At 34.1% G+C, this 24,412-nt stretch overlaps 1 protein-coding gene across 1 annotated transcript in view; it reads right to left on the bottom strand.

Moving 5' to 3' along the window:
* Nucleotides 1-24,412, bottom strand: part of GPR137C (G protein-coupled receptor 137C) — a 51,680-nt gene that overhangs the window by 6,331 nt on the left and 20,937 nt on the right. The window contains exons 2-3 of the mRNA XM_032623875.1: nucleotides 14,820-14,863; nucleotides 13,051-13,279 (exon numbers count right to left, since the gene is read on the bottom strand). Of these exons, the coding sequence (XP_032479766.1) occupies nucleotides 13,051-13,279; nucleotides 14,820-14,863 (273 nt within the window). The remainder of the gene's footprint in view (nucleotides 1-13,050; nucleotides 13,280-14,819; nucleotides 14,864-24,412) is intronic.

Below are 24,412 nucleotides of genomic sequence, written 5' to 3'. Positions count from 1 at the left end.
TTTGTCAAAAATCAAAGACTATATAAGTGTGGATTGTTTCCAGGCTCTCTATTCTGTTTCATTGATCTATTTTATGCCAGTAACACACTGTCTTAATTACTGTAGCTTTATACTAAGTTTCAAAGTCACGTAGTCTAAGTCCTCTTCTTTTTCAGAGTTACCTTCTGCACTGTTCAATATAATAGCCGTTAGCCACATGTGAGTACTTACATATTTACATTTAAACTAAATTAAATTAAAAGATCGGTTTCTTTCGGACTAGCCCTCTTTCGAGTGCTCAGTATTCACATACTGAATAGTGCAGATATAGAATATTTTCATCATCGCAGAAAGTTCTATTGGAAAGTGCTACTTTTAAAGTATTTTGGGTCCTTTTTATTTCCATGTAAATTTTAGAATAAACTTGTCAATTTCTATTTTTAAAACCTCAAGGTAGTATTATGATTGGGATTGCATTGAATCTATAGATCATTTTGGGGAGAATTGCAATCTTAAAAATACTGCATCTTCCAATCCATGAACAATGGTCTTCATTGATTTATGTCTTTTTAATTTCTCTCAGTATTACTTTATAGTTTTTAGTATAGAGGTATTGCTTGTTTTTTGCAAAATTTATTCCTAAGTATTTTGTTTTTTTATGCTATTAATGTTATAGAATTGCGTTTTGAATTTCATTTTCTAACTGATTGCTCCTGGTATATATGAAAATACAATGTAATTTTCTGAGAATTTGCTAGTAGCTGTTTAGTAGATTCCTTAGGATGCTTTACACAGACAATCATGTTATCTGCAATTAGAGACAGTTTTACTTCTTAATTTCCAATTTCATACCTTTTTGTTTTTGTTTTATTAGAATATTGACTAGAAATGGTGAGAGTGGGCATCCTTGCTTTGTTCCCAACCTTAGGGGCAAAACATTCAATACTTTAAGTATGACACTGATTGCAGGTTTTTTACAGACCTCCTTTATCAGATTGAGGAACATTCCTTCTATTCCCTATTGGCTGAACATTTCATTGTTGTTATTTTTTACTTAAAACCAAAAAAACACTTTTTCATAGTTTCCCCCAGCTTTTTCTAAGGTGAAACCTTAGGTCACTGATTTTATATCTTTCTCCTTTTCTAATATAAAATTTAAAGCTGTATTTTTCTCTTCAAGCATTATTTTAGCTGCATCCCACAAATATTGGTATATTGTTTTTCACTATTCTTCAGTTTGAAATATTTTCTAATTTCCCTTGTGATTTCTTCTTTTTCCCATGGGTTATTTGTAATTATGTTGCATAATTTCTAAATATTTGGATTTTTAAGAAGATATCATGTTGTTATTGATACTTAATTGCATTGTGGCCAGACTACATTCTTTGATTCCAGTCCTTTTCATTCTTTGATTGATACCTGTCTTATGGTCCACTGTATGGTTTATTTTGATGACCATTTCCATGATCAACTGAAAGGAATGTATATTCTCCAGTTATTGGGAGTCAGTTGGCTCAGAGGTGTTGATAGTGTTGTTCAGATTTTCTATGTCTACTGATTTTTTCTTTTATCAACTTCTGAGTATGGGGCATTAAAATCTCCATCTATGATTGTAGAGATTTTTTCCCCCTTTTTTTCTTACTATTTGGTAAGTCTTTTTTCCCCTCTTTATTCCTACTATTTGGCTTCATGTACACATTTATGATTTTTATGTCTTTCTGATGAAATGTACCTTTTTTTTTTTTTTTTTTTCGGTACGCGGGCCTCGCACTGTTGTGGCCTCTCCCGTTGCGGAGCACAGGCTCCGGACGTGTAGGCCCAGTGGCCATGGCTCATGGGCCCAGCCGCTCCGTGGCATGTGGGATCTTCCTGGACCGGGGCACGAACCCGTGTCCCCTGCATCTGCAGGCGGACTCTAAACCACTGCGCCACCAGGGAAGCCCTGTACCTCTTTATATTTGGTAATATTCTTTGCTTACCTTTTTATATCTGGTAATACCCTTTGTCTTGAAGTCTCTTTTATCTGATATTAAAGTGTCTTCTAATACTTACTGAATGAATAGTATATTAGTTTCCATCTAATTATTTTTAACTTATTATCTGTCTTTATATTTATTTAAAGTGCATTCCGGAAGCCAGAGTATAGATGGGCCTTGTTTTTTTAGAAATTCATTTTGACAGTCTCTACATTTTAACATGAGTGTTTACTCCATTAACATTTAATATAATTAGTGATATGTTTAGATTTAGGTCTTACATTTTACTATTTGCTTTCTGTTTGCCCTTCTTGTGCTTTGTTGTTGACATTGTTTATTTGTTGTTCCTCTATCCATCATTTTCTGCATTCTTGTGGGTTAATTGAATACTTTTTAGAACTCCATTTTAATTTACCCATTGAACTTTTAACTATACTTTTCTATTTCTTTGTTTTGTTTTGTTTTGCTTTTTGCCTTAAGTGGTTGTTCTAGGGCAACAGTTCTTAAAATGTGGTCCAGGGACCTTAAAGATCAAAATCAAAATGATTAAAAAAAAGAGTACTAAGATGTTATTTGCCTATTATATTCTCATTCTCTTTTGTATATACAGCAGAGTTTCCCAGTGGCTCTATGATATATGATGGTTTCAACACTCTGTGTACATGTGTGTTCTTGTGTTTTCTAGATTCCTGATATAATAGAATTAGGGTATAAATATATGCATTTTCAGAGTTTAACTCAGCTTGTTCTCTGTACCTTCACTGGGTTCTTGTTAGTTTTCTTTGGTTATACCTGCTATATCTGATAAAACCTCATTATTACCAAACGAGTAGTTATTTGGAAATCCTAAAATTTTCCTTGTATCTACATGGCAGCACAACAAGAATAGGTACAATTTACAGGTTTGTTTTATAATATTTAAGAATTTTTTTCAAACACTTAAAAAATTTTAATTTAATATTAAACTATTTTAGAAATTAATAATTTTACTCTAAGATGAAAAATTTATAATTTTTTTCATATTTAAGAATGGATTATTGGCTGAGGATTGGGAACTTACTGTTTCATTGGTACGAAGTTTCAGTATGGGATGATGAAGATGTTCTGGAGATGGATAGTGGTGATGGTTGCACAACAGTGTGAATGTACTTAATGCCACTGAACTGTACATTTAAAAATGGTTAAAATGATAAATTTTATGTTATGTATATTTTGTCACAATAAAAATATTTTTCTCTACATACAGCTTCTTTGTTTACCTCTAAGATGCTGAGAAAGATGAAAGTGTTAGAATTCTCTGGTTCAATGAAGAAAGAAATCTACATCAAAGTAATTGGGTGAAACTGATTTCTTGTTTTGTTTTATCAAATGAAGTGCAATGAAAACTAACTTTCAATAGTTTTATAAACGTTAATAATTTACCTTATTGTGTCTGCTGTGACAGAACATTATGTCCAAGTTAAGCTGCAGCATCATTTTGAGACCAATCATTCAGAGTTTCAAGCACAAGGAATTGAAATTTTAAATGCAGGTGTGGTGAGCACTTTAAACATCACAAATTGTTTTTATTACTTTCCAAACTAGAAATTAAAAAGCCACTCAGGCATTTTATAGGCTAAATTACTATATTGCATTGGCTGGCGAAGCACTCATAGTAGCTGAGAGACTAGTAAAGCCTTGTACAGTTAATATTGCTGAATGCCTGCTGGATGAAAAGTCCATGAAAGAAATTATGGCACTGTCATTTTCCAAGATAGAAATTCACTGATTCAAAGATTTAGCTTAAAACATAGTGATTTAACGTCTTGTCAATAGACTTGTATTTTTGCCTTACAAATATATTAATCTGATATAGAAGGACTAATTTTGTTTATATTCATCAATTATATTCATAATTTGTTTATATTCAAAATTCATTCAGCATTTTGTTTATATTCATTCAGTAGCAACTAATCATCCAAGAGGGCATTATTTTATGTCAATGCCTGAGAAGAAACACAAGTAGTACTGAAATATTCAGAGTGTTGAAAATTCTTCTGATTGTTTATCCTGGGCCAATTGTACTGATAAGCTCACTAATGGTACAAAAGCAATGGTGGGTAAAACTTTCGGTCTTAGCACAAATCAATGCAGTGTCACCAAACTGTATTGTATTCTTCACTACTATGCACTCCCAGTTAAAAAAGAAAGCTTCACTTAAGAATCTCCTTGATGAAGGGACTTTCCTGGTGGTACAGCGGTTAAGAATCCACCTGCCAATGCAGGGGACATGGGTTCGATCCCTGTTCCAGGAAGATCCCACGTGCTGTGGAACAACTAGGTCTGTGAGCCACAACTACTGAAGCCCGCTCACCCTAGAGCCCGTGCACCACAGCTACTGAGCCCGAGTGCTGCAACCACTGAAGCCTGCACGCCTAGATCCTGTGCACCGCAGCAAGAGAAGCCACTGCAATGAGAAGCCTGTGCACCGCAACAAAGAGTAGCCCCTGCTCTCTGCAACTAGAGAAAGCCCACGCGCAGCAATGAAGACCCAATGCAGACCAAAAAAAAAAAAAAGAAAAGAAAGAAAAAAGAATATCATTGATGAAGCAGTGAAAATATTTATTAAATATTGACCCTATAGTACATGTCTATTTAATATTCTGTGTGATGAAATAAGACATTCACTTAAAGAAATTCTGCCGCATCCTGAAGCATAGTAGTTGTCTTGAGGAGAAGCACTTATGTGATTACTTGACTTGTGAGCTGAACTAACCACTTTTTTCATAAAATCCCATTTTCTACTTAACAGACAACTATGGCAGACAAACAATGGTTATTCAGACTTGGTTAATGGGCATATATTTTTTGAAAAATAAATGAAATGAGCCTGTCATGTCAAAGAAAACATCTGACAGTATTTATGGCCAATGATGAAATATGAACTTTCAAGTGAAAATCAGAATTTTTGAAAACTTGTAAGCATTTGTATCCACTGTAAGACTGGCAGCTTCCCAAAACTTAAATACTTTTCTAATGAGATTGCTGGTGATATTAACAAATGTGATTTAGGTTATTGTCTAATGAAATGTATCAACATTTTGAAGATCTGTGACCACTCTTTTCTAATGATCAATGCATGATGTTACAAACTCATTCAAAGTGCAAGATAGACCAATGGAGAGTACAGAAAGTTCACTAATATCATTTTAGATTCCACACGGCAACTAACCTTTAAGAAACCTCCACTTCAGAGTTTTGGTGTAGTATTAAAGAAGAATATCCACAATTATCTGAAAAGGCTATTAAAATTCTCCTCCATTTTCCAACTACATATATTTGTGAGGATGGATTTTCTTCATATACTTCAACCTAAACAACATATCACAACAGATTGAATGCAGAAGCAGACATGAAAATCCAGCTGTCTTCTATTATGTCAGACATTAAAGAGATTTGCAAAATGTATAACAATGTCAATCTTCTCGCTATTTATTTTTGTTTTGGAAAATATATTTAGCATAAAATGTTATTCATGTTAACATATAATGGATTTATTATTGGCATTTTAAATGAATCAATAAATGAATATTTTAAAAATTTCTCAATTTTTTTCTAAAATGTATATATAGGTAGATATAATCTACATAAACAAAAGCTCTTTGGGGTCCTCAATAATTCTTAGGAGTGTAATGGGAGCTTGAGACCAAAAAGTTTGAGAATCACTGCTCTAAGGATTATAATATATATCCTTAACTTTTCATAGTCTAAGCAATAGTTAATATCATACCACTTGATGTAAAATGTGAGAATTGCAACCATATAGGCCTTGCCCTTGATGCTACAGTGCTATAGTTGTTATATATACTATATAGAGAATTATGTATTATATCTACATATGTAAGCCTCACATGTTATAATTTTTGCTTTGCACAGTCACATTTATTTTAAAGAAATTAAGAAATTATATTTACCCACATATTTATTATTTCTTGTGTCCTTCATTCCTTCCTGAAGAGCTAAAATCCAAGCCGATTTTATTTCCCATCAGTCTGAGAATTTTCTTAGCATTTCTTGTAGTATAGGTCCGTCGATAATGAACCCTCTTAGTTTTCTTTTATCTGAAGATGTTTTTTATTTCTTCATCATTCTTTATGAATATTTTCATTTGATGTAGATTTCAGAGTTGACAGCATTTTTCTTTCAGCATTTCAAAGATATTGTTACCAAGTTTTCTGGCTCCATTATATCTGGTGAGAAGTGAGTGATCGTTTGAATCAATGTTCCCTTATGTATATGTCATTTTTCTTTGCTCTCAAAATTTTCTTTTTCTTTTTGGTTTTAAGCACTTTGAGTACAATGAACTTAGGTAAGATTTTCTATATATTTATCCTGATTGGGCTTAGTTGAGCTTCATGCAACTATAAATTTATGCCTTTCATCAAAACTGGAAAATTTAGGTCATATTTCTTCAAATATTTTTTTCCAATCTCATTTTCTCCCTCTTTTCCTTTGGGAATTCCAATTATACATAATTTGGCCCTGAGGCTCTGTTCATTTTATTATCATCTTCACCCCCAATATCCTCTGTTCTTCAGATTGGATAATTTCTGTTGATTTAAGTTCATTGACTCTTCTTTCATCTCCAATCGGCTGCTAAGCACAACTAGTGACTATTTAAATATTGTATTTTTTAATTCTAAAATTTCTGGTAGTTTTTAAAAATAGTTTCTATTTCTCTGAGATTTCTTATTTATTCATTCATTCAAGTATATTTTCCTTCACATCCTTGAGCATATTATAAAATCTTTGTCTGATAAATCCAACATCTGGGTCATCTGTGGGGGACTGCCACCAATGATTGCTTTTTGAGTTTTGATTTTTGTTCTTGAGTATGAGTTAAATTTTTCCTGTTTCTTCATACATCTAGAGACCTTGGATTGTGTTTTGGACATTGTGAGTGCCATGTTTTAGAGTCTGGATGCTGTTATAGTCCTCTGAAAAGTATTGATTTTTCTTTTTTTCCCTTAAATTTTTTTTTAAAATTTATTTTTAGCAAATAATTAACCTGCCTAGACTCAAATCCCAAACGATCTCCCATGAATGGATAGCAGCTGAAATCTCAGTTCAATTTCGTTATCCTTAACTGTGCTGCTGCTTGGAGTATGTCCTGCACATGCTTAGTTCAGGTATCAGATAAAAATTTGGCAGAGTTCATAATCAGAATTTGGAGCTTCCTCTATCTGGCTATCTTCTTCCCGAGATTTCCCACTCGCTTTCCATCTGGAATAGTTTCTTGAATGTTGTCCTATGATTCTTCAAGCAAGTAAAATAGAAGGTTTCTCTTCAAGTTTTGGCTGCCCCATGGATGGGACTTTCCCTCAGGCTAGAAGCTGTAAAAAATAGGAAATTCACTCAGTGTCGGTTCCTTCTTCTAAGGGGTTGCTCTCCAGTGCCTTCAGTGCTTTTTATATTTTGTCCAGAATTTATCTTTGCTTTCTGTAGAAGGTTGGGTCCAATGGAAGCTACTCAGCCAATACCAGAAGTAGAACCCTGCACATAGTTTTTGAATTCATCTCACAAACGCTACTTCCATTTTGAAATTAGAATGAAAAATAAGAAAATAAGGTAGTCTCAATTAGTAAATTTTAAGATGTATTTTGATAATTATATGGCCTAAAACAGTCTCAAAAAGAGTTTCACTGTGCTAAGACACAATGAAATTAGATCTCTGGCTCCTATGACCCTACCATTACAGAATAGATGGCTTTTAGTGGATGGACCTTATGACCATGGAAAAATAAAAAATTCTGAAAATGCTGGCTGGTCTAGTAAAAGAGTCTAGAAGTATAAGGGAAAGCTACTTGGGCTTAGGAGTAGGTAAAAGATATAAACCCAGGATTTTAAGCAGGGATTTTTCAAATGGGATAAGTGCGTGGAAGGTTGGCTCAGCAACAGAATAGAACAGAATAGGAAATAAGGCTTGGGGTATAAGAACTGGAGTAATGAAAGCAGTAAATTAAAGACGTACCACAGCTTAAGATAGATAAAGAAAATCCCAGTGACTCAGGAGAGAAATTATAACAGAATATTGGGAAGGTGGCAATCATTCCTATTACAGAGGATGATGCAGCCTCTATTTTTTTTTTTAACCACCATCCTCACCAAATTCTGGTGAAGTCATATTTCAGGGTGGTGGAAGTGAGACACTAATGGCATTTTAGCCTATTTCTTTAATTATGGCCTAAATTACCATACACTCCTTCTTTAGTCTTATAGGATCAGCTGGTCTGCATGAAAGATCAGAAATGTAGTTTAGCTAAATGTTTTTGTGTCTCTGCAAGATGCTAATGATGCTTCCATCCGAATACATTAATTAATATGGCTCAAGGATTGAGTGAACATGGGACAGAAAGGTTTACATAGTAATTAAAACTGTTAGACATTCGGGAGAGAGAGAGAAAATGCATTATTTGTAAATGGCTAACTGGGCAGGGAGATAAGCTGACCTTGAGTCAGATAATGATTCCTTTTACACTCTTATCCAGGTATAAAATTGTATGTGTCCTTGACCAGAGATGTAAGGCTGAAAGCTTAACTTATTCCCACCCCACCTTTGAGTGGTCTTTCATGTAGATAATTCCAACTTGCCATTATAGGGACTAAGCATCTACCATCGGTTTACACCTTTTTGTGCCAATCGGTTATTTTTTCCATTAAAAATGATATGTCTCCTATATTCTTATAAATATGCTTATTTTTTTCTAAAATGGAAAGGAATATTAGAATAAAAATAATTTTATTGTATGCATTTTAATGTTAAAAGTTATAATTCTGATAAAAGTAAATAAATTCAAATATACCACAGAAATCATACAAATAAAGGCAAAGCAAACAGCAATAAAAAACCTTAATGGGAGAAAAGGACCAATACCAACAATCATATCAATAAATATAAACTATTTGTTTACCCTATAAAGAGTTTATATAAAAAAACTCTAAAATATTTTGTTTAAAGTTAATGAGACACACTTGAAATGTCAGCAATAGACAAAAACTTAAAAGCTAATATCAAGAAAAGAAAAAAAAAACAAATAAAAAGGCCATTACATAATTTTAACAATACATGTTCCAAAAATTTCTAAGAAAAATGAGTTAAACAATGAAATGTAATCTATCAGAGACTTCAACCCTTACAAAATCTGTGTGGGACAGGATATAAATAGAGTCAAATAAAATTACAATAAATTATTTAAAAGAGAGATCCTGTTCTTCAGGTAATCCTTATTCTTTTACACTGTTCCTTTTGAGAATTTGATTACATATATAGGATCTGTCTCCAGATACAATTTGCCAAAAATTTCAGGTATTCAAGAACTTCCTGAAGCTACATTACCATCCCTTAGTACACATTAGGATAATAATGGCTAACATTTGTAAGTTAGCACATTCCCAAGTGCGAGGTATTATACTAAATACTTTATATGCATTTTAATTTAATTCTTATAACATCTTTATAAGGTAGGTACTACTTTTACCCTCAAACAGCCTATGAGATCAATACTGTCATTATTTCCATTTTACAGATCAGGAGAGTGACGCTTAGATGTACTGTTACTTGTGCAATGCCATACAGCCAATGAGCAGGAGAGATGGGATTTATTTAGATCATTATCTCTCTGATCCCAGGTTTCCAGCTCTTAATCACTATGATATACTGTCTCTCACTAAGGTCTTTTCACATTAATTAAAAAATCAATATACCTGAAAAAGAGATATAAACATATCCCAAAGTATATCCAATCCCATTTTTTATTTATATCACCCTCATTGCAAAAGAGAATTTGAAGTAGTTACAGAGATACACACAGAATAAAAAATAAACATAGGAATGTGCGGGGGTGGGGGTAAGAAAGTGAGATGAAACTAGAGGTAGACCCAGAAACAAAAATGAGTATCATAAGGTCATCTACGATTGATATAAAGGTGAGTCACATATTTGTCTCTGAACAACATAGTAGCCAAGGAAAAGAAGAATTTAATCAATAATGTTTTACCTAGTACTGAATTGGAGGAAAAGATCTTTTCTAGGGAACACTGATTGTATGGACAATATCCTTAACAACATAATACAGTAGAGACTTTAAGATAAATGTTTCTTACAAGAATTTCGTACATATTTCTTGACGTAGGCCAAAGCATAATGTCACAGTATATGTTGGGAAAGAATTCTATCCAGGGTACAATGCAGTCTCAGAATACAACTCTATAATTAACTGGATTGGGCAGAGGAGAAGATATGGAATAGACAGGGAAATGGACAGACTGTACATACCTCAGGTAATTTTTCCAGCAATTAAGCCTTTGAATTTAACAGTTGATAGTAAATTTTTTCTAACAAGAACCGGGAGTACAGAAATTCTACATTGTTTAGTAGGCCACATTCGTATGCATGGACAATCAAGCAGAGGGTAAAACTGATAATTTCTTATGGAGGTTAGGGGGCCTGAAGAGGACAGATATCTGAATTTTAGACTTTCCACCAAAGGGAGTGTAAAGATAATATCTATCTATATGTAGAGATAATGTGTAATTCGCACTGATGTGTAAACATGTAGTATTTGAGACATGGCTGGAATCCAAACGGAAAAATTTTCTTTGTTTTTGTTAAATAAGAATGTTGCTATAATATAGCGATATTATGGAAAGTTGCCAAGGCAGTACTTGAGAAAACATATTGCTCTTAATACCTTTATTAGTTTACAAAATAATAAATTAAGTATCTATATAAGAACATAGATATGGAACAAAGTAACAAAAATTAAAAAATGAAAGAGCAGAAATAAACTATTCAAATTGACAATAACTAATATTTAAAACGCAAGTTAGAGTTGCTACTTTGAAAAAGAACCAAATCACGGCACTGGTCTAGTTGCTAAAAGAATAAAATTAAATTTAAAAGAATTCAGATAGAGAGTTATTTCTAAATTTTATTCTAGAGATGGAGGAGAAGGGACCAAATTGAGGTCATAAAAAGGGGGAACATTAGAGTTATGCCTTTAAAGTTGGGTAAGATAAGGACAAACAGGAATAGAGCACTGGGAGGGAAAAACATTCCTGGAAGATGAAACGGCCTAAGGATATACAGACAGGGAAGCATACTGTGTGCCATTTAGAAATAAGGTAGGTAAGATTGGTTGAGACAAATCATGGAGGATCTCATTATCACCAAATATGTAGAAGAAGGAAGGAAGAATAAAGAGAAAAACAGACTGAAGTCTGAACTTTAAGGAAACTCTCTGAGAGACAGCAAGAAACAAGGTCAGTTTGAAAGTGGAGGATATAAATGCTCAACAGACATTTGTTGATTGAATAAAAGAAATGGCCATGACTATATGTTGTTATAGAAGTCAAAACACAAAAATGAGCCTAGTGATTTTACAAAGAGAATGTGAAAGCAAGATGATGTACTATTTGAATAAAGAAGTTTATACCCTAATTAGGAAGACCAAGAACTACAGAACATATAATACAAATAATCGAGTATCTCATATTATATTTACCTTTATAGGTGTGTATTTGAACATGTTTCTTTGTAGTGTTCCTAGAGAATTCTGAATCCATGTACCTTTTAAATTTAATACCTTTCATATGATAGCGAGGGAAAGGTATTTGAAATAATTCTGGAGGAGTTATCAGATGAACTTCCCTCCTGAGACTGGCAACTTAACTCTATTCAGAGAATTTTCTGTATCAGAGTGAGTAAAACCAAACTTATAAAGTTGCTAGGTATTCAGAAAAGAAGCTCTTTAAATTCAACCACATCTGTGTATGCTTTATCACTAGACAACAAGAGGTATGGATTCTATGGTGATGTTATCACGCTATGAAAAGATGCTGTTGCTACACCCAAAGGTTATGCACCACAACAACAGTGAGTGTATTATTCTTAACACTGAAACTGAAGCCAGAGTTAGCTAAACTATTTAACTTTTAGGAAGTAAAAGTTTAGAAGTTGAATAAAATAATTTTCCGGGGAGATTAATGGGTTGAAAGTGAGTCTGTCTATCTGTCTCTCTCTCTCCTCTATTTCTATTTCTATATTGTTATTTCTACTGATACATGTTTAAAAAATAAAGGTAACATCTCCACGAAAACTTAAAGGACAAGTTAATTACCATGCATTTAATTAACTTTAGTAGGACTATATTAAGGATAATAACAATATAGAAGTCTAAAAATATTTCAGAAGACTGTTCTGTTTAAGACACTATCTTGTTTATCTTCAGTGAATAGGCAATGATGCCACATTAAAGCAAGCTTGGATGTATGCATAAGCCCAATGAGCCCAACACCACTCTGGAAGCATAGATGAGGAACTCAGCCTGCGATGGGCTATGAGCCAATATCCATACATCTATGCCCCACATCCAATGCCAAACATACACTGGGACACTGATTCATCACTCAACCACATTGTCAATCAACAAGAGTAGAAACATTCATGGTTTTCTGTTAATAGGTTAACACTGGTTTTTGTTTACTGGCCCAAAGTATAAGGAAAGGGAGAAGCAAGGCATTTATAAATTTAGTTACATGACTAGCTGTTTCAAATGTGTCATAGGGACTTCATATTATGGGGTGAAGTAACATTTTCTAAACCTTTATACAAATAAACACCCCTTTACCAATATGACATCTTAATGTTGCTAACCCAAATACGAATAGACATGATGCGGTAAGTTTGTTTAACGGCAATACTGTCACTCTTACTGATGAAATCTTCAGTTGTTAGTATGGCTTTGTATATTAGACTATTTGTGATACATTTGTATAAATTCTGGTTTCTATCATTTAATTAGCCTCCAGGGTAGAGGATATAAGTCATAGAATATACAACATGCTCATGATGAGCTTCTTTTTTAAAAAAACCATTGTTTAGTAAGGGCTCAGTTTTGGATACCTTTTAATTTCTTGTGATCATTCTTTCATGCTCAAAAATGTACCTGACATTCAGAATGCTTTCTAAAGAATTATAAAATTTCCATTAAAATATGGTTCATAGGATGAAGATTTGAGTTAGATTTTCAAGTATAAATTTAAGAAATATACTTACCTTTGATTCGAGGTAGACATTTGCTGATGACATTTTTGTAATTTTGCATATGTAACTAACTAAAGAGATGGCACAAAGAATAAACAGGCTATCGTTAATTAATGCTCGAACAAACACAGTCCATTTCAACTGATTTTCTGGGACATCTCCGTGGACTAGCATTGCACAAGTCAAGTTCACCACTAAAAAGAGAAGGCTTGCCAATATAAAGCCCAAATGCAACAGAATTCTGAAAGAAAAAAATGAGTTTATTAGATGTTTAAAAAACTAAGAGAAATTAAACTTAATACTGAATTAGTGTGTACTTACTTTAAGTACAATAATTCCTTCAGTTTAAACTGCTTATAATTTAATTTAATACAAATTTAATAACTACTCAGAGTTACTTGGGATATTTTTGTCATTATGAAATTAGTATCTAAGCCATTTAAAAATGGCATGAGATTCTAAAGCACTAATTTAAAAATAATCTCATGTGGACTTGAATTCAGTTGTCTCTACCAGGAAGAATAATATTGGACTATTTTAACATTAATTCAAATAATCCTGAATTTTTCATTTTCGTAACTGCTGAGCACATTTTCACTGACCTTTCCATTCTAAGAATTATCAGGTTTTTATAATTTGCTTGGAAAATTAATATACAGTATATAAATTTAAATTGATCACTAATATTAACTTTAAGAGGTAAGGGAAATGTGTTTTAAACAATGTTCAGTTTTATGAACATCTGATTATCTATAGCAAACATTTCTTTCAAACAAGACTAAAGAGGAACATAGGGACAATATATGTAGAGTTTCACACACTCATCAATACCTCATCTTCTTATAAAGTTGCGTATTTACTATGCATACAGAACTACTCCCAAAGTAAAATGCTTAACCACTTCCCCCTAAAAAATATTGGACCACCTCTAATTTTTAAACTCTTCAGGTAAGGTGTGGCTGTCTGTATCAAGTAGCCGGAACAGCTTCCTGTATGAAAGTAATCCTAGTTCAAATACATTTATACCCCAAATTAACATGATCTAGAAATTTATTTGCCATTCTAATATCTTCCATTTTGGTCACTTTCAATAGTGGGAATCATAAAGTGTTGTTTGCCTTTGGGAGTAATTTACACAAGGAAAAATTGAAGGTAATGTGTAATCTGTAACAAGAAATCTTTATTAAGTATACATGCAAAGTACAAAGATTTTAGTTTGAGAAGTTTAGATCCTAATATTCTCTCAGATTAAATAATAAAAATAATAATTATATACTTTGAAACCCAAAATGGACCTTGAAATTATCTATGCATCCAGGGGATTATAGTAGTTTAGGAAACAAAAGTACCGAGAGGTTAGATGAGTTGCATAGCTGGCAAGTTTGTGGGAGAATTGGTCTGAAACCCAAGGCTTCTGATTCCCAGGTTTAGCGATCTCATTTCTGAGGTGAATCAGTACTGAAATATTACTTATTTCATGGAACTGTACTATACATTCTCACTCTAAACAGCATAATCTATCTTGAGTATTTGTGGACCCTATGAAACAGTACTAAAACATCTGACATCTGAAGTGGGCCAGTGACAGAGCAGCAAAAAAAGGTGTTTGGCAGCAATACTGCTGAAGGGGAATGACCAGATTACTCAATTCACTTCCTATGAACTAATCTAACTACTTGATCTTCTATAAAACTGCTAAGGCATCCTCAACTACAAAGCCCTTCTACCTTGGGAAGTGTACTGTGAAAAAAAATATAGATCTTGCTACTCATGAAACTTACTTGTGTTTGTTAAGTTCAGTTGCACATCTGACTTTACATATAACCTATAAAGAGAGTACAGAAAGAAAGTTTTGAAAACACGTGTAATATAGTATTCTTAAATTTGTTTTGATTTTGTGTTTCAAAGTGATAAAACAAATAATAATAGATAGCAAGTAAAACTCAAAAGTTAACAGTTGAACTACGCTGGAGAAAACATAGGCAGATTTCCAAAGGTTTAATACAATAAATTAATAACTTTCTATGGTATAATCTTAAATTTTTACATTTTTAAACAATTAATTCAGTTTAAACATTTATTGAACTTATTTTTTACATTGGAGTATAGTTGATTAACAATGTTGTGTTAGTTTCAGGTGTACAGCAAAGTGATTCAGTTATACATTTACATGTATCTATTCTTTTTCAAATTCTTTTCCCATTTAGATAATTACAGAATATCAATCAGAGTTCCCTGTGCTATACAGTAGGTCCTTGTTGGTTATCCATTTTAAATATAGCAGTGTGTACATGTCAATCCCAAACTCCCTAACTATCCCTCCCTGCTACCCTTCCCCTTGGTAACCATAAGTTCATTCTCTAAGTCTGTGAGTCTGTTTCTGTTTTGCAAATAAGTCAGACAATGGGAAGGATGGCTTGCCACCTATTCTAAACTTCATTATATCACTCATATTTTGTCTTAAAATGGAACAACTTACTTAAATATGAATATGGGTGAGTGTTCTCCAAATATTATTTACCCCTAAGATGAAATAAAATAGTAAAAAGAAAGAAGGGAACAAAAAATGAACACAAAGATGAGATCATATTTAGTGAACTTACTTTCTTCATAAAGCCTTGCAAAAGGCAGGTCCTCAAATATCTGATGAATAAAGTTAATCAGGTAGGTTAAGTAGAATTTGAAATAAACATGGTAACTTCTGAAAACATACTGTGGAAGGTCTCAATTCCTAACTGGTGAATATGGACTTTATTATTTAGATAATGGGAAGATATGGAGGGTTTTTATGTAAGCACTCCAAATCACAGAATTTCATTAATCTGGCATCAACGTAAGGCAACTGCAGAGAAACTTCAGACTAGAAGTAGAAAGACTAATTACAAGACTACTGAAATAGAGTATGAACTTTGAGCGGGGGGTGGGGGGGCCTGGAAAGAAAGAGGCAAGTACAGAACATATAAAGGAAAACAGTGTAAGTACTCAATAACTTACTGATTCCATTCAAACAGTTACTGAGCACACACTATAAAGGGCACCATGGATTCATACATACAGTAACTGGTTCTGCCCTCAAGGAGCTCAGTATATGGAAGAAAGAGATAAACCAACTATTTTGAAACATTATGTCATCAATGCAAAAGATGCTACCACAACAGCTAAGAAGGAGGATAGACTAATTCAGTGCAGGAAATGGTGAGAGGTAAGGGGAAAGAGGAGAGACTGTGTAAAGGGTCAGGTAGGCAGGACTTAGAGAAGTCACATTTGAGTCAAGTTATGAAGGATAAATGAGTGTTAGACAGGTAAAGGCTCAGGCAGAGATAGCAGCCTGTGCATCTACTCATATCTATTGTATTTTGGTGAACAAGCTAGATGTGATAGATGATTTTAAAATACTACCCTCTTAATCTCAAATTGTACCACTTAAATCATCCTCAGATACATCTGTTTTCTTTGTCTTTACTACTATATAGCTTTTTAATTGGTCTCTCTGCTTCCATTCTTAACTCCATCTGTATCTTTAGAAGATAACTATTCATTTTGCTATTTTTCCTTTATTCTCGCCTCTCTACATGTTTTATTTTTACCTAAAAGTTGTACTAAAATATATATGACATAAAACTACAATTTAACCAGTTTTTAAGTGTACAGTTTCATTGCACTGAGTACATTCACATTGTTGTGCAACCATCACCACCACCCATCTCCAAAACTTTTTCATCCTCCCAAATTGAAACTCCGTATCCATCTAACAATAACTCCTTATTCCTCTCCCCTCCAGCCTCTGGCAACCACCATTCTAATTGCTGTCTCTATGAATTTGGCTACTCTAGGTACCTCATATAAGGGAAATTATACAATATTTGTCCTTTTGTGACTGGCTTTCTTCACTCAGCATAATGTCTTCAAGGTTCATCCATGACATCACACATGTGGATGTGTCAGAATTTCCTTCCTTTTAAGGCTGAATAATATTCCATTTTATGTATATATCAAATTTTGTTTAAACATTCATCCACTGATGTTCACCTGAGCAGCTTCTACCTTTTGGATACTGTGAATAATGTTGCTATAAACATGTCCTATACGTGAACATGTTCTATATATGATTTAAAAAATCATTTGAGAGTAAGTTGCATATGTGATGCCCCTTTACCTCTAAATATTTCAATGTATACTTTCTTAAAAAAGAAATTCTCTTATATAACCAGTATGATTAAAAAAATCATAAAATTGATACTGATAAAATACTATTATCTAATCTGCAGACCTTACTCAGATTTTGCCATTTGGTTCCCAAAATGCCATTTATGGGAGGGAAAAATCCAAGATTATACATTACACATAGATTTCATGTATACTTAATTCCTTAATTGCCATTTTTCCCCTTTGTCTTTCATGATATTCAGTTTTAAAGAGTTCAGACCAGTGATTTTGTAGAATGCTTCTCACTGGGTTTATCAGATATTTCCTCATGATTAGATTCAGAATTTGCGTTTTGGTAGGAATACCACAGAAATGATGGTGCTGCATTCTTCTCAGTGCATTATATCATGAGGTTCATGGTGTTGATTTGTCCCATTACTGTGAGGTTAACTTTGATCATTGGTTAAGATGGTATCTACCAGGTTTCTCCACAGTTAAGTTACTGTTTTTCCCACTGTAATGAGTATCATGTGGAGAGGTATTCAGAGACTAGTAAATATCTTTTATTTGTCAAACTTCCATACGCTAGTTTTAGCATCTATCAATCATTCTTGCCTGAATAAATTATTACTATGATGGAACACCTTCTTTTAAAAAAGTAAATCTGATCATACTACTCCAGGAAAAAGCCCATACTCCTTTGATACAGAAAAGGTCTTTTATCACCTAGCTCCACCTTCCCATCATTATATCCTTTTATCCCCATCTTCAATCTTATGGTCTGCTCATTCTGAATTATTTACAACTTTCAAATAAGGGGTTTAATTTCACATCTCCATGCCTCTGTACACGCTTTTACTTTACCTGAAATATGATTTCATGGTCATAGAGCAAATTCCAACTCATCCTTCAATACCTTACTCTGTCATTTTTTATGTTGTCACCTTAAGTGCCTTAAGAAGAGGGAAACCACTCTGTAACCCTGCATTACAAATCATACTTTATGGCATTTGTTTACATTTTTATTCCCCTCTTAGGAGAGACTGTAACTTACTCATATGTATAGCCCCAGTGCCCAGCATGATACCTGGTTCACAGTAGGTTCAGAAAATATTTGAATAAATGAGCAGTGAATTTAGGTCAAAGCAAGTACTTTGGCATGTTGTTGTGGTGTGGGTGAGTATGGGAAATACAGCACAAGCAGAAACTGAAGGGGAAAGCAGTCGTCCAATCATGGAGACCCTGTATAAAAATGTCAAAGGATTAGACCTTAACTCCCACAAACTCTGTAATATGATTTTATGCTCAAGTGATTTCTTAGGTGACAGTGTAGACAATGGATTAGAATGGCATAAAGAATTCCAGTTAAAAGACTCTTGCATTTGAGTGAGTCCATGCAATCTCATTCTCAGGTTTTGAATCTAAAGAACTGATAGAATGAAAGTCCCACTGACAACAATTTTAAAAAGTCAGGTCATAGAATTGATTCTTAGTTTTAAAATTTATTAGATATAGGCAGAAATAGAGATGGCAGATGAGTTTTGGAATATAAGAAGTAAATCACAATCACCTACAGAGGTGACAGCTGCAACTCAAAGTAGAATATATTTGGGGGAGCAGATGTAGAATGAGAAATCAACCTGTGATATGTTCACATTTATTAGTCAAAATGAAAAAGCCCAAACAGTGAAGAAAAGAGAGATGACCAAAGGACACAGACTTAAGAATCAGACTGGTCACAGCAGTGGAGTACTTGAGAGGTGAAAGGAAGAAAGTTCAGCCATTGTTAAATTCTGCAAAAAGTCAAGAATAATTAAGAAACAACCATTTGATTGAGGTATCTTGAATAGTTTTCAGCGGAATGACAGGAAAAAATGCAAGGAAGTAAGATGACAAAGGCAGTGAGCACAGATTATATGAGATATATTTGAAGATAGGAGATAAGAAAAGGAAAATTTGTATTGGAAATCATGTATTGGAATATTGCAGGTTTCTGCATGCCGGGTTTTCTACTATGCAAGGGGTTTGCACAGCAAACATCCTTGAAAATTAGAGATAGTGTCTACCTTAGGGTCAGAGGGAAGATCTGTCTCCTGATTGGTATAATATAGAGTACATTTCCCTCCCTGGAGATATTCCAGGGGAGTAAAGTCTTCCTCTCTCTCCTTGGTGAAGATTTGCTTACATTCCAGAGTAAAGATAAGGGCTGTCTGTCTTCCTCATTTTGGGGTTTCTCTCCTGTAACACACCTTGCTTCATACACAGGTAACATCTGGCTCTCATTGTGTTGCCTTACAGGAATTGGGCTTGGGCGCTTGATTCAAAATATTGCTTTGGTTGCTTTTTGTTTTTTCGCCATGAGTAATAAATGGTCTTTTTCTCTGACCCATGGGTCTTCTGTTTTCTGTTGGTATATGCATTATAAAACTGTGGCAGGCTAACCTGTCAGCTTTCAAGTAGGGTAAAATCTCAGATTTTCAGTTTCTGATTTAATAATCTGCTGATCAAAAATGAACTAGAGGGGTGAAATGGTAAATGGAGGAGAGTGGGAGTGAGGAAAGGAGAGTTCAATTGCTAAAGAAGGCTCTAGGTGAGGCAGGTCAGCCCTGAAAAGGAAAACACATACTATTTGAGTCAAGAGGGAAGAAAAGATAGTTGAAGAAAAATTTGGAGGTCTGCACAGAAAATTTAAAATAATCTACAAACTTCTCTTTGCTAGAATAAGAAGTGGGGATGTAGCATAGACACAACATTTTGATGTAGAGAAGATGGATGAGAGAATTTGGCAGATGGATTCTATTCTTTTCTAGTAAAGTAGGAGGCAAGGTCATATCCTGAGAAGGGATGTTAGATTTAAGCCCTTGGAATATGGAAAACATTTGGAACACATGAATAGAAGGGCTATAAAAGATTATATTGAGAAGCAGAGAGGTCCAGTTAAAGTATATGTGGTCAGTAAGGGTTCCTAATTTGAAAATTGAAACACTCTAACAGAAAAAAAGATACCATTATAAAAAGTTCAAATAACTACCTTGCATTTTTCAAGCAAAAATTTAGAACTATTTAGACACGTGGAACTATTGTAGAGAAAGAAAAAGTGGGTGACTGAACCACATCGGCACAGCAAAGTCAAGGGATGAAGAATACTAGACTGACCATAGGTTCTAAATGCAAATGACATCAAAAAGAAGCTAACGGAGCGGGGAAACAAAAGGGGTAAAGTGAGTAAAGGTTAGGATGAGCATAAAAAACATATAAAGGGATGAATTCCATATGTATAAGGGGAAAGAGAAGAAACTGATTGGAAAGAATTGCTTCATTTTCAAGAGTTGATCCAAGATGTGGTCATGTTGCTGAGTAGCTCAAATAGAAATGGAGGGTTTTAGAGCTCTGAGAAGCCACTGAATTGAGAGACAGTGGATGCATTATCAATATGGGCTTTGAAGGACATCTATAGATGTTCAAGAGACAGGGCCAGGAGAAAGAAAGTGATGACTCATCCAGGAAAGTGGAAGTTATTATTATAGCCAGTGATGACCTAATCAGATAGCATGGGTTTAAGACAGATGATGATGGTATAACATCAGAAGGTGTACTGGGAAACATAAAACAGGCTGACTGTTCTTCCCACAAATTGAGATGGGGTGGTTACGAAGGGTTGTCTGGAAAAAGCTAGAGTTCAGTGAAGGCATTTAAAAGGTTCAAATGAAGAAGAGAATGGGGACAGGGTAGAAAGTGTAATCTAAAAGGTCATGGGATGGGATAAATAATGAGTGTGAGAGGGAGTTGAGCTGAACAAAGAAAGAATTAAAGGTCAGCAGTGGTCCCAGATTTGCAGAATGTTATAATGCATCATGTAAACACAACCAGGTGCTTCAATCACATTGAGATTATAATAAGGTTAAAAATGATGACCTGATATTAGTAGATTCCAAGTATTTTGTAGAATATAGCTAACAGGACATGATGCTAGGTAAACAAAATTAATATAAAAAATGTCAAGCAATTATCATTTGTTAAGATGTTAAGACAGTGAATGATAGTTCATGAAGCACAGTAAACATGTACTTTATGTAGATTTCCAGAAGTTTAGAATGGTAAATAGCATACATGTAAATGATTTGCTGATGCCAATTTATGTCAGAGGGGCCATATCTTTCCAGGTCTTTCTTAGTATCAGAAAAACTGAATAAATGGGTCATTTTATTTTACTTTTTAATTAAACATTTAAAAAAATTGAAGTATATTTGATTATATTAGTTTCAGGTGTACAACATAGTGATTCAAAAAATTTTCATAAATTATACTCCATTTAAAGTTATTATAAAATATTGGCCATATTCCCTGTGTTGTATAATATATCCTTGCAATTTATGTACTGTGTACATAGTAGTCTGTACTTCTTAATACTCCTATCTTAATACCCTCTCTTCCCTCTCTCCCCGGTAACCACTAGTTTGTTCTCTATATCCGTGAGTCTGTTTCTGTTTTGTTATATTCATTCATTTTTTAGATTCCACATACAAACAATAACATATGGTATTTGTCTTTCTCTGTCTGACTTATTTTACTGAGCATAATACCCTCCAAGTACATCCATGTTGTTGCAAATGGTAAAATTTCATCCTATTTTTATGGCTGAGTAGTACTCCACTGTATGTGTATACCACATCTTCTTTATCCATTTATCTGTTGATGGACACTTAGGTTGTTTCCATATTTTGGCTATTGTAAATGATGCTGCTATGAACATTGGGGTGCATGTATCTTTTTGAGTTAGTGTTTTCACTTTCTTCAGATATAAACCCAAGAGTGGAATTGCTTGATCATATGGTAGATTTATCTTTAGTTTTTGAGGAAACTCCATACTATATTCCATAGTGGCTGCACCAATTTACACTCCCACACTGTATGAGGGTTCCCTTTTCTCCACATCCTCACCAACGTTTATTTGTGGTCTTTTTTTTTTTTTTTTGTGGTCTTTTTGATGATAGCCATTCTGACAGGTATGAGGTGATATTTCAATGTGGTTTTGATTTGCATTTCTCTGATGATTAGTGTCTGTTGGCCATCTATATATTTTCTATGGAAAAATCTGATTAGGTCTTCTGCCCATATTTTAATCAGGTTGTTTGTTTTTATTGATGTTGAGTTGAATGAGCTGTTTCTATGTTTTGGATATTAATCCCTTATTGGTCATATCTGCAAATATTTTCTCCCATTCAGTAGGTTGTCTTTTTGTTTTGTTGATGGTTTCCTTTGCTATACAAAAGCTTTTATGTTTGATTGGGTCCCATTTGTTTATTTTTGTGTTTGCTTTCTTTGCCTTAGATCCAAAAAATATTGCTATGATTCAGGTTAAAGAATGTTCTGCCTATGTTTTCTTCTAGGAGTTTTATGGCTTCTGGTCTTTAATCCATTTTGAGTTTATTTGTGTATATGGTGTGAGAATATGTTCTAATTTCATTCTTTTACATGTAGCTGTTCATTTTTCCCACACCACTTATTGAAGAGACTTGTCTTTTCCCCATTGTATATTCTTGCCTCTTTTGTCCTAGATTAATTGACCATAAGTGCATGGGTTTAACTCTGGGCTCTTTATTCTGTTCCATTCATCTATAAGTCTGTTTTTGTGCCAGGATAGACTGTTTTGATGACTTAGCTTTGCAGTATAGTCTGAAGTCAGGAGCATATCTCCAGCTCTGTTCTTCTTTCTCAAGATTACTTTGGCTATTTGGGGTCTTTTGCATTTCCACACAAATTTTAGAATTTAAATGGGCTATTTTAGAAGGATACTATTCTTTATTCTAAAATTATGAACAATTATATGGGTTGATGGATATCAAATGTTTTTCATCATATAACCTACTTTTTCCCCTACCTACAAACGAGTAGTCCCTAATTTAGAAAACATCAGTTTATAATTTTTGAATTAATGAAGATTTAAAACACTTATCACTAGCAAACATTTTAAAATATTTAAACTATTTATGAGTGATCTGAAATGATTTTGTTATTTTGTAATTCAGACTCTCATTTTTGTCTCCCTATTTAGTTCTTCAAGTAAAGGGAAGAAAGATGAGAGTATGATAAATATATTTTATTTGTGAATGTTATCTAATATAAGTTTAGTTAATACTGGTATCCCAAGATTTGAGGAAGAGTCACCATGGAGCTATATAGCATTTACTGTCTCCCATGGCATTCAGAACCATGCTGCTTGGAGATAGTAGATACTGAAATACCTATAGAATGGGTGCTTTTCTATACAATTTCTTTAAAAAAATTTTTTTTTTTGTGGTACGCAGGTCTCTCACTATTGTGGCCTCTCCCATTGCGGAGCACAGGCTCCGGACGTGCAGGCTCAGTGGCCATGGCTCACGGGCCCAGCTGCTCCACAGCATGTGGGATCCCCCCGACCGGGGCATGAACCCGCATCCCCTACATTGGCAGGCAGACTCCCAACCACTGCGCCACCAGGGAAGCCCCTACAATTTCGTTTTGTCAAGTCAATTTTCCCATGTTTGTTGATTTGAAATAGAAACTTTATTGAAGAACATATCTATATAAACTTTGGAATTGATGCAAAAATAAATTGGGGTGAACAAAGTCTCTTCCCCATTCTGAATAGATAGGCATATATTTCCAACTATGTAGATTTCTTTCACAGAAGCAGTTTCCTTAGATTCCATCTCAATTTAAGTTCCTATGGAGAGTAGTGCACCATTCCCAAGCTTGCCCTTGCTAGTGCTGCATATTAAAAAAATGAAGCTTTTGGGCTTCCCTGGTCGCGCAGTGGTTGAGAGTCCTCCTGCCAATGCAGGGGACACGGGTTCATGCCCCGATCCGGGAAGATCCCACATGCTGCGGAGCGGCTGTGCCCGTGAGCCATGGCCGCTGAGCCTGCGCGTCCGGAGCCTGTTGCTCCGCAACGGGAGAGGCCACAACAGTGAGAGGCCCGCGTACCGCAAAAAAAATGAAGCTTTTATATGCCTTAGCTATAAGGTGAGTAGCCAGACTTTTCTCAGATGTTCTTTTCCAATGCCTATCCTATATTTCATTTTTTAAAAACTCCTTTTTAAAAATCTTCTCAATATTTTTTCTTTACAGCAGCCTCTTCTTTCTAGGATACAGAGGATACAATCTCTTTCTGTCACTCTCTTAGGATACTAACATCTTTTTTTAAATTTAAAGTTTCTTCTCTTTGCTTAGTCTGTTTTCTCTCAAG

This window comes from Phocoena sinus, chromosome 2 (assembly GCF_008692025.1).
Source record: "Phocoena sinus isolate mPhoSin1 chromosome 2, mPhoSin1.pri, whole genome shotgun sequence".
Classification (NCBI taxonomy): domain Eukaryota; kingdom Metazoa; phylum Chordata; class Mammalia; order Artiodactyla; family Phocoenidae; genus Phocoena; species Phocoena sinus.
Note: the sequence above shows the minus strand (reverse complement) of the source record. Positions and strands in the feature narration are given on the sequence as shown.